At 43.8% G+C, this 11,426-nt stretch overlaps 1 protein-coding gene across 1 annotated transcript; it reads right to left on the minus strand.

Annotated features, from left to right (window-relative positions):
* Positions 1 to 3,064: 3,064 nt before the first annotated feature.
* Positions 3,065 to 11,007, minus strand: LOC121857644 (dynein axonemal intermediate chain 7-like). Its single transcript, XM_042353706.1, has 19 exons — positions 10,820 to 11,007; positions 10,534 to 10,628; positions 10,038 to 10,224; positions 9,468 to 9,608; positions 9,171 to 9,245; positions 8,328 to 8,426; positions 8,067 to 8,153; positions 7,601 to 7,754; positions 7,180 to 7,235; positions 6,740 to 6,755; positions 6,465 to 6,572; positions 5,947 to 6,114; positions 5,683 to 5,845; positions 5,320 to 5,443; positions 5,077 to 5,226; positions 4,228 to 4,326; positions 3,765 to 3,989; positions 3,546 to 3,647; positions 3,065 to 3,311 (listed from the first exon to the last, which is right to left on the minus strand). Exons 1-19 carry the CDS (start codon positions 10,829 to 10,831, stop codon positions 3,174 to 3,176), a joined length of 2,199 nt encoding a protein of 732 aa, XP_042209640.1. The 5' UTR covers positions 10,832 to 11,007; the 3' UTR covers positions 3,065 to 3,173.
* Positions 11,008 to 11,426: the final 419 nt, after the last annotated feature.

Here is an 11,426-nt window from a genome sequence, read left to right on the forward strand (position 1 = left end):
TTGTATTACCGTCAGGTTGAGTCACAACAATAGCACTTCCAGCCCTCCCACAGGCGGTGTTAAGAGATCCATCAGTGTAGATGGTCTGTGTGATGTTATCATCAGTCTGTAGAGTGTGTATGTGTTCAAGAGCTTTCACTTTGGCAGTGTGTTGAAGATAAATACTTTGTATAGTTAATTTTTTGGCGGATATGTTGGTGTTGTGATATCGAAGGGAACTGTCCGCCAGGGTGGCAAGAAGCGCTGTTGTGTCTCAACTTTGTACAGGTGGTCTAGTCCAAACATCTTCATATGTGTAGCTGTAGTTTGGATCCATTTAGACTCACCAGTCCCATGGTTCATACATTCTAGCAATTTTAAGGAAACGATGTTGAGTGACTGAGTGAGAGAGTGAACGAGTGAGAAAGTGAGAGAATGAGTGAGATAGAGAGCAAGGAAGTGAGTGTGTACAGCTCACACTCGTCCAGGATGCTACACACACAGAGAGAGAGAGAGAGAGAGAGAACAACACGTGTTCTTGAGATAATATCACATCTTGGTCATTATTCTCAAAACTTCTTAACTAAAAATCTTCACTTTAATGGTGATGTAAGAACACTTTAACTGACTCACTTAAGCTACGACAAAAAATATATATATATATAAATAAATAAATAAAAAGATTGTTAGAGTGGTGTAAGAATTGTGTTCATGATGTGACTATACTTGTGCTCTTGTCCTTAAGGAAAGAGGAACTGGAGAAGAAGGCGATTAAGAAGAAGAAAGAGAGGAAGAACACAAAGAAGAAGAAGGAGAAGAAGAAGAATGCAAAGAAGGAGAGAACAAAGAAGAAGAAGAACAAGAAGAAGGAGACAAAGAAGAAGAGGAAGAACACAAAGAAGAAAAGGAGAAAGAAGAAGAAGAAGGAGACAAAGAAGAACAGGAAGAAGAAGAGCAATAAGAAGAAGAGTAATTACTTGCACTCTCAGCTTCCCATAAGGGTAAAAACTATCGCAAGAACCACAGAGAATCCGGACATGTTAGAGGTAGAGTTGTCAGAATGATTATTAAAGCCTTATGTTGTGCTAAGAGTAAGATGGTTGCCACACGCTGCTTCCTCAAGTGTGACGTCATACTCACTGCGTGACGTAAGCCGGGCAGTAAACTCTCCCTAGTGTGAATTAATTTGGAAGAGAATTTTCTACAAAAAGAGGACACTAATGGCTTTCCTAACTTGAGATGCCATTAATAGATTTCCTAACTTGAGATGCTACGAACAGATTTCCTAACTTGAGATGCTACGAACAGATTTCCTAACTTAAGATGCCACTAAAAGATTTCCTAACTTGAGATGCTACGAACAGATTTCCTAACTTGAGATGCTACGAACAGATTTCCGAACTTGAGATGCCACTTCACACTTAGTACAGTTTCGTTATATACAACAGTAATGATGGGTTATCTGACGCACTGGATGAAATCACACAAACGGTCTAAAAAGGTCAGGGTGTGGGAAGGAATGGTGTAGTGTGGGGAGGTTATGGTGGTCCAGTGTAGGAAGGTGTGGGTGTAGGGAGGATATGGTAGCACACTGTAAGAAGACACACACACACACACATGAAGGTCCTGAACCACTTGTGTCAACACGCCCCGGTGAGCCGCTCTTCAGTAAGAACCAACTCTTGCCACTGATTTTTGTCACCGTCTGCGATCGATTACCAGCGACGTGTAGCCCTTCTTGTTGTGGTTAGTGATGGCGGCCACAGCTCTTCCTTCCCTCTGTCTCTCCCACTCACATTCCATAGAGACTGACAGCGTTAGTTTCTTCCTAATGCGAGGTGAGGCAGCGTACTTGAAGGGGAATGTCCCACTCACATTCCATATAGACTGACAGCGTTAGTTTCTTCCTAATGCGAGGTGAGGCAGCGTACTTGAAGGGGAATGTCCCACTCACATTCCATAGAGACTGACAGCGTTAGTTTCTTCCTAATGCGAGGTGAGGCAGCGTACTTGAAGGGGAATGTCCCACTCACATTCCATAGAGACTGACAGTGTTAGTTTCTTCCTAATGCGAGGTGAGGCAGCGTACTTGAAGGGGAATGTCCCACTCACATTCCATAGAGACTGACAGCGTTAGTTTCTTCCTAATGCGAGGTGAGGCAGCGTACTTGAAGGGGAATGTCCCACTCACATTCCATAGAGACTGACAGTGTTAGTTTCTTCCTAATGCGAGGTGAGGCATTGTACTTAAGGGAACGATTTTGTAAAGTCCTCCTCACACTACTGATTGAAGCCTTTTAGAAGTACCTGTTTACACCAATTACTCATTAATAGGGAAATAGGTTAGTAAATACGGTTAAATAATGAAACACTGGGGTTACGAGGGAGTGAGTCACCCTCTGTAACTCGCTTATACACGCCATGTTCGGTTACTTGTGTAGCTGATTCAATCTGTGTCTAGTTGAAAGAGATTATTTAATTTCTCTGTCCGCTTTAATTAGATATGAAACTAGTGTGTCAGTAGTTCACTAAATTGTTCCGGTCTATTTAATTGTGTAGTTTGACTGTTTCATTCCAATACTGAGTTAATTCTGTGACTAGTTCAGTGATATTATAAACTTGTTCAGTAAATTTTGAAGAAATGTCTATCGATATCTGGTTCAGTTGAATATGAATCTCACTGCATGTCTGGTTCAGTGAAATATGAAACAATATCACTGTAAATTACATCTGTTTCACTTTGATATTGAACTATTTCACTTATTCTGTCAGATATGGAACTGCTTTGAATCACCAAAAATCGACTCCCACATCCACTAAGATACTCACATCTTAACTTATATATAATGCCCCCTCCTGTACCTGTATATGCGTGTGTAACTGTACTATGTATGTAACGTCTACGGCTGTAACTTGACACCACTTTATTACCGCCATAACCCCGGGAGTGGTCGTTCAGTGTTGGGGTCTAAGGCGGCTGAATTCTGAGACACAGTGATGCCTCAGTGAAGTGTTGGGTTAGGTTAGGTTAGTGTATTCATTATGTATTCAGTTTCGACATTTAAATGAAAATAGAGACAATAAATATAGGTATAATTAGATGTTTAATTGAAATAAAACTTGATGAAACTGTGACTCCGAGGTGCTGTAACACTCGTAACAGATAACAGTAACAGCAGCAACAGAAGGGCAGCTCAACAGTAAGAGATAACAGATGCGGCCTTCAACATGTATTGGATGTTGTGGATGAAGATGGGTGAGGCGTCTTGAACGGTCTGTCTTACACCTTCATCCAGGTCATCCAACACCAGCTGATACAGGTCGGCGTAGTACTGTAAACACGTCACCAACACGTTATCAACACGTCAGCAACACGTCATCTAATTCTTTACTAGATATCATTTAGTATCTATGGCTATTTTAGTAATTTATGGCTATTTTTTTAGTATATATGGCTAGTTTTTATATAATGGCTATTTTGTTGAGCATCTGTGGCTATTTTTGTATAGTATGGCTACCTTCATTACTATTTATGGCGATTTTAAGTCTATCCTGTTATGGCTTACCTTGGAGGGGTCCTCATCGTTGTTGGAAAAAGCCTGAGAGATCTCTGTACACTCCAACACACACGTCTTCTGCGGCGTCACCAGTACTAGCGGCTGACCCACCTGCAGGAGTAGGCACACACCTGTTACTGTTGCATCTATCACTTTTCACACGTCACTCCACACCTGTTACTTCTACACCTGACACTACACACACCTGTTAAAACACATTCACTTTACCTGTGTATCATCAGGTGAGATTTTCTTGGTCTTCATCTGAAACACTAGCTTCGTCAGCCCCGCCAGGAGATTCCAACGACTCCAGGCGAAGTGGACGGCAGGAGCCACGAGAGCCATGCAGCGGTAGAGGTGTTGTTCTGTAGGCCTGTGTTTGGTAGGTAGTCCGTCAATGTAGCAGTAAGAATCACGGTCTGGGAAGAGATTGATGCCGTAGAACTGTAGAGTCTGACGGAGGGAGACAGAGAGGTCATGTCAGTTGTCTGCTGGTGGGGGGTACTGTGGTGGTGTGTGGAGAGAGGATTAAAGTACTCGCTCTTGTATAGTATCTGATAGTTGTTTACAGGAAGTTAAAGGTTAGGTTAGGTTAGGTTAGGTTAGGTTATATCAGAAGAAAACAGTAAACTATAAAACATAAAAACAGCTAATATTTAAAACCAATGTAAACTCTGATGACGTAGTTCACCTTGATGAGAGCGTTAGCCTTCATGGGTTTACCGTAGAGGTGAGAGAGCGCTGTCCTGGCCCCGTCTTGTAAGTTGGCCAAACACACGTGTCCCTCCTCCTGCAACGAGACGTACAGTGTCGTCTGAGTCAACATCCTACAGTATATGACTTGAGTGTAAAAAGTTCCTATTAGAGTTGATAATGTGTCCTCCCTCCTCCTAGCTTGTTTCACCTTAGGATTAACCACTGTTATATTAACCTTTTACCTTTAACTTTTATCCTCTTCACCACTGATCGGTTCGTTAGCTGCTCGGTCACGTCTCTGTCACGCACTGTTGGCAAGTACTGGGCAGTCACTGGCTCCTGAATGTACCTGAACCTGCTCCAGTGTTGGTCGAGTCTGGTCTTGAGACAGCTCACACTCGGTGCCGTCACAACACTCTCTGGTAGATTGTTCCAAGAGTTCACAACTCTCACTCCGAAAAAGTTTACCCTCACAGTTTTCTGGACTTGCAACTTCTTCAATATTGAGCTGTGACCCCTTGTGGGGCGGACACTCGACCGAGTAGTGCCCCCTGAGATGTTTATACACCTCCATTAGGTCACCCTTCCCCGTCTGTAGTATGAGCTAGGCAGTTGACCTAACATAAACCTAACGTTAACCAAATCAAACCTAACATTAAATTAACTACTTTAGTGAGTTAGTTACCATGATAGAGACAGTCACCATGATAGTGATATAGTTACCATGATAGTGAGTCACCATGATAGTGAGATAGTGAGACAATTACCATGATTGTGAAACATTTACCATGATAGTGAGACAAGTGAGAGAGTAACCATGGTAGTAAGATAGTGAGACAGTTACCATGATAGTGAACTCTGCCACCACCACAGCAGCGATAAGTGTCAGGGAGACAGCAGTACCTCCCTGCGGCTTCAGCTCCCAGCTCTGGAAGGGGAGATTAGCGAACCTGTTCATAGCGAGACCCATCACTCCGAGCCTTGTGGTCCTCACCTGCCGAGATACATGATACTGTACTGTACCTACATTACATAAACACATACCTACATACCACAAACACATACATGACACATACACGACACATACCTGCATAACACACTGATCTTCGTTGTATTTAACATCATGGAAGTATTCATTAGACCAGCATCTCTTCCTCTCGTCCCACAGCACCATCTGTGGCGGCTCAAACCAGAAGGCTGAATCTGGCAACCTTGGATAAGATAACAGTTAACTCTTATCTTAATTAACATTTACCATAATACTTAATTGTTTTTTGGGGGTTTGTATAATTATTGATTCATTTATATTTATTGGTATTTTGTTATTTATTTTGTTTTGTTTATTGGAGTGAATGATGGTCAGGGTAGGTTAGGTTTGGTTAGAGTGAATGGTGGTTAGGTTAGGTTAGGTTAGAGTGAACGATGGTCAGGGTAGGCGGTGAGGACTTACTTAATGGTGATCAGTATCAACTTCTGCAGCTCCTTCTCCAGTTGTCTCATCTCCTGCTCCACGGCCTCAGGATCCCGCCGGCGTTGTCCTGCTGCTTCAGGAGCTGCTGGCGGGTTGTAGTTGGCCACCCAGTGTACCCGAGACACCGTGCATACCTCCTCCACTAGTGTCCGTGTCCGGGAAGAATAGGGCAGACATCACAGCGGGAGGAATGGGGGCAGACTCTCTTACTAAACATCATTACTACAACACAACAAGACCTACCCTGGGTGATGGTACAGTCAGCCAGTACACGGGGTTGGGGCGGCACCTCCAGTAGATCTATGGTATACACGCCGCCTTGGATCCGGTATCGACGTAAGTTCAACTCCCCCGGGCCGGTCTCCGTGAAGTGTGGTGGCCGATACTTCTTCACCAACACCGGCGGGGCCCCTGTACCAGCCGGGCGAACATCACATATAAAAGGTAGATTTAATTTGGGGATTTGAGAATATATCTGTACGTGTATAGGTATATAGTACAGGTATTGTAATTCCTATAGGGTGACGGTATCATAATCGTAGTGACTATACCTACAGTACAGTGAAACACCTCTATTTAATGGACTATACAGAGAGGAAAATCCGTTATATCAATGGTCCGTTAGATGTAAAACCTCCATCTAACGAATTATATAGAGATGAAAGTCCGCTATATTAAGAATCCATTTGACGCGAAATCTCCATCAAACGGCTTAGGTTAGGTTAGGTTAGGTTGGGGGAAGGGGGTGGGGGGGGACTTACCCATCTTTTCCTTGCCGTCACCTTCCGCCTTACCGCCGCCGCCGCCGCCTGCAACCCTGGGTGTGCAACAGGCAGGTAGGTGTGTGTGTGGGGAGGGGGCAAATGTGTCTGTGGGGATTGAGACAGATGTATGGGGGCGTCAGGTGTGTGTGAGGGGGCTGGTGTGGGAGTGGGGTGAGAAGGCGGTGTATATATGTGTGAGAAGGATGTCTATAGAAGTAACAGGTGTGTAATGAACAGGTATAGAGATGTTGACTGCACACCTCACTACACACCTGATGATAACTCAGACTGTTCACGTCACAACATAACTCTAACATTATATCATAGGTTCATAACAATCACACGTTCGTTATATTTCTTGTTATAACTATTCATTAATCAGTAAGTCAATATTCAAGATTATTTTGTTCTTCAGTCTATGTTGTGTTATAGAGGCAGTGTTTTGTTCTTCAGTCTATGTTGTGTTGTAGAGGCAGTGTTTTGTTCTTCAGTCTATGTTGTGTTATAGAGGCAGTGTTTTGTTCTTCAGTCTATGTTGTGTTATAGAGGCAGTGTTTTGTTCTTCAGTCTATGTTGTGTTATAGAGGCAGTGTTTTGTTCTTCAGTCTATGTTGTGTTATAGAGGCAGTGTTTTGTTCTTCAGTCTATGTTGTGTTATAGAGGCAGTGTTTTGTTCTTCAGTCTATGTTGTGTTATAGAGGCAGTGTGTTACCTCCTTCGCTGGCAGCTGTTCCTCTGGGGCCGCTTCTACCTCCTCCCCACAATCCTCTGTCAACAAAAGATTTATTCTAAAGTCTGTCATATATAAACATTGTCACTTTATATTTTCATTCACTATAAATAAATTCATTCCTAGTAAGTTACTTGTGGTAAATAGTTAAGTAGAGCATTAGATAAAGTATATAAATATGCTGAACAAGATTGATAAGATAACATTGCTAGTGGATGGTAATGTTGAGTGTAATGTGGATGTTATTAATGTTTATGAGAGTATGGGTAGATAAATAGAGTATGTTTACATCACACAAGATAAGGAGTTTGTCTACACCCCCACGGCTGCACCTACACCTACCCAGGAGAGTATGAGTAGGTAAGGAGTTTGTCTACACCCCCACGGCTGCACCTACACCTACCCAGGAGAGTTGCGTGTGTCTCCTGCACGTTGGGGGTGTTGAAGGTCGGGGCGAACTTGGAGTAGTGGTCATACTCCGTCCTCATCACCCTCACCACACACTCCGCCTCCACCAAGTCCTCCGGTAAGGTGAAGGTGAACCCCAGCTCCTTCACCTAATATAACAGTACAGGTAACAGTACAGGTAACAGTACAGGTAAAGATACAGAGGAACAAAACACCTCATTAATACTTAGAGCTACAAGGTATACACATAGTAAAGTCACAGGTACACGTATAACAATTAATTATCAAAATATCAACATTTCGACCACAGATCCTTAATCAGCGTGTTCAGGATGACCTATAATATGGTCCAAAGTTAAAATTCTGATTATTAAGTGTCCTCGTATCAAAACTTCATAATCTAAGGTACTATTAAGACATTTCAGCAGCACTTGAAGGGACATTAAACATTTGTGTCTTACCTCGTGGCAGTTGTTCTTGGGTGATCTGGTGGTGTTGCTCCAGAGGGCGAGGGACACCAGCGGGGAGGACGTGAAGAAAGAGTACACCTGTCGGCCACCATCAACAACAACACCTTCAGTCACACAGGCAACGTTCAGTGTTTATTGAGTATCATACAGACAATATTTAATCTCATACTATATATTGTACATCGAGCTGGCGAGTTAGGTTAAGTTAAGTTAGGTTAGGTTAGTATTTGTGTTATCTTAGTCTAGGGTTACCATGGTCTCGTGGTCTAGGTGTGGTCGTAGGTCCAGCAGCTGATGGTAGGTGGCTTGGTCCAACTTCTCCTTCTGTGCCTCCTGAAGCTCCAGCCAGATCTGAGGGACATACAGTGCAGTACAGTCTTCTCTAACCTAACCTAACCTCCAGTCATCCCCACCTCTCACCACTCATCCTCACCTCTCACCAATCATCCTCACCTCTCACCAATCATCCTCACCTCCCACCAATCATCCTCACCTCCCACCAATCATCCTCACCTCCCACCAATCATCCTCACCTCCCACCAATCATCCTCACCTCCCACCAATCATCCTCACCTCCCACCAATCATCCTCACATCATCCTCACCTCCCACCAATCATCCTCACCTCTCACCAGTCATCCTCACCTCCCACCCACAATCATCCTCATCACCTCACACCAATCATCCTCACCTCCCACCAATCCTCACCTCTCACCAGTCATCCTCCTCCTCCCATCCTCCTCCCTCAATCATCTCACCTCCACCAATCATCCTCACCTCCCACCAATCATCCTCACCTCCCACCAATCATCCTCACCTCCACCAATCATCCTCACCTCCCACCAATCATCCTCCACCTCCCACCAATCATCCTCACCTCTCACCAGTCATCCTCACCTCCCACCAATCATCCTCACCTCCACCAATCATCCTCACCTCCCACCAATCATCCTCACCTCCCACCAATCATCCTCACCTCCCACCAATCATCCTCACCTCCCACCAATCATCCTCACCTCTCACCAATCATCCTCACCTCTCACCAGTCATCCTCACCTCTCACCAATCGTCCTCACCTCCCACCAATCATCCTCACCTCCCTCCAGTCCCTCAGTTGCTTCTCCGTGGCCTCTCCGGTATCCTCCATGACGGCCTCCAGTTCAGAGATCACCTATTGATTGATAGATGGATAGATATTTGGTAAAATTGTCATACAAGTTTACAGTTGGTTCAGTTTATTATAGACAATGCAGGTTAAGTTAGGTTAGGTTAGGTTAGGTTAAGTTAGGTTAGGTTAAGTTAGGTTAGGTTAGGTTAGGTTAAGTTAGGTTAGGTTAGGTTAGGTTAAGTTAGGTTAGGTTAGGTTAGAGGTAGTAGGTGTTGAGATACTCACGTGAATGACCTGGTGTGTCTTGGCCAGGGCGCCCTCTAGTGTGGCTGTGTCCAGGTCAGCCCGCCAAAGACTAAGGTATCTGTTCATCTCTGGCACACTGGTGGGATCTGGCAGTCCATCACACCTCATCATCCTCTCCCACTGTGATACATAACCACTGTGTTACCTTCGTTGTGGTGATAACGTTAATACATAACTACCTGACCTCTCATTACCCTTGCTACCATGACCCCAGCTCACCTCTCCTGACCTTATTAATTTCCCTGGCCCCTTCTGAGTGCCCCTTACCCCTGCTGACCTCTTTTGACCTCTGATGACCTCCCATGACCCCAGATGACCTTCCCTGAGCCCTGTTGATTTTTTCCTCACATTGCTGACTTCTCCTGTCCTGGGTTAAATTGGTTTTTGTCCTTTTCATAATCTGTTTTGAGCCCTTGATTTCTGCTGATCTCTCCTGACCCTTGTTGACCTCTCCTGATCCTTGCTGACCTTTCCTGATCCTTGCTGACCTCTCCTGATCCTTACTGACCTCTCCCAACCCCTTGCTGACCTCTCCTGACCCATTCTGACCTCCTCTTGGTCCTTAATGCGGTCTCTGGTGAGCTCCATGGTGGTGTCGAGGTGTGTTGTGACCGCCGCTGTGGCTGTGAGCTGCACCACTCGCTGTCTCTGCTGTTCCTTCACAGCTTCTGCCCTCAGCAATGCCTCCACCCTCTCTCGCTCTTGCCTCGCCGCCTCCTCCTCCTCTTCCCGGATCCTGTTGGACACTTAAAAGGTCAAAGTCTTCCTTTCCTACGCCTCTCTTGTCTCGGCCACACATACACACAATGAGCTTAGTCATACATTAAGAATTAACACAAACTTTCCTTGACAAGAGAATGGCATTTAAAACTCTACTTGGTGATCCATTAGCCTGATTTTGATTCATGTTATGGAACTGTTATATAAAAATAGGTTTAATCCAGATGAATGTGAAGTCAGTATTGATGGCTGACTCACTTACGAACCCGACCGAGGCAACATATTACAGGGATGTATGAATGTATGAATAGTCTCTCATGTTCACCTGGCCTCCTCAGCCTCCCGTTGACGCCGCTCTTGTTCCAATCGTCTGAGCTTCTCTCTCTCCTCCTTACTCAGCTTTCTCGTGCCTCCCTGTGCCTGAGAGATAGAGAGAACATTAAATATATAAGGTTAACTGAGACACATCTGGACTGGTACATCCATCAGCAAGTACGTCGGTATTTATTACGTCAATCTCAGACTAGCATTCAGTATATCTTCTGAGAATATATACATCCTAAGACTGTAATAGTCTCAGACAGGATATTCTAGTATATTCATTAATCTACCTTTGGTGGCATCTTGCTGGTCGTAGGGATTTAAGATAGGCGTGTTTCAGCGATCCTTCTTTGAGGTGATGTTACTACATTAAATGAATCCAAATACAATTACCAGGTGCACTTTTGACGTGTTATAAATGCCCAGGGAGCGACTAGCGTCCTCATCACCATGACAACGGGATGTCGTGTTTATGACATTGTTGTCTGGGACAACTGGCAGGTGGCAGCACACACAAACACAAGACATTATAATGTTAAAATTAGTAACCGAACATAAACTTTAAACCAATTATTAAAGCGTTTAGTTCTCGTCAACCTAAAGAATCCTAACCTTATTAACCTATGGCAATTTGTTTGTATAAAAAATGGTTTGGTTGATATATGTTGCTTGTTATCCTAAATTATATAACAGTACTATCTGTGGTACATATTTCAACATAGTACAACATGATTCATCAGCTGGTGTTACCAAACAACAAAAGAATGTTAAAATAATACAACGTTTAAACTCACAATGTCATGTATTTTCATACTTTGACATAAACATTAAACCATATCTAAAACTACCTAATAACCTTCAGAGAATATTAAAGAAGGTATAGTTTTATCTTTACCA

The sequence above is a fragment of the Homarus americanus genome, unplaced genomic scaffold (genome assembly GCF_018991925.1).
Source record: "Homarus americanus isolate GMGI-L3 unplaced genomic scaffold, GMGI_Hamer_2.0 scaffold16712, whole genome shotgun sequence".
Lineage (NCBI taxonomy): Eukaryota > Metazoa > Arthropoda > Malacostraca > Decapoda > Nephropidae > Homarus > Homarus americanus.

Coding starts and splice junctions, on each gene's coding strand:
- LOC121857644 (XM_042353706.1), bottom strand. Junction 7,236..7,600: donor GACACACGCAACTCTCCTGG/GTAGGTGTAGGT, acceptor TTTTGTTGACAG/AGGATTGTGGGGAGGAGGTA. Junction 3,990..4,227: donor AGGCTAACGCTCTCATCAAG/GTGAACTACGTC, acceptor TCCCTCCGTCAG/ACTCTACAGTTCTACGGCAT.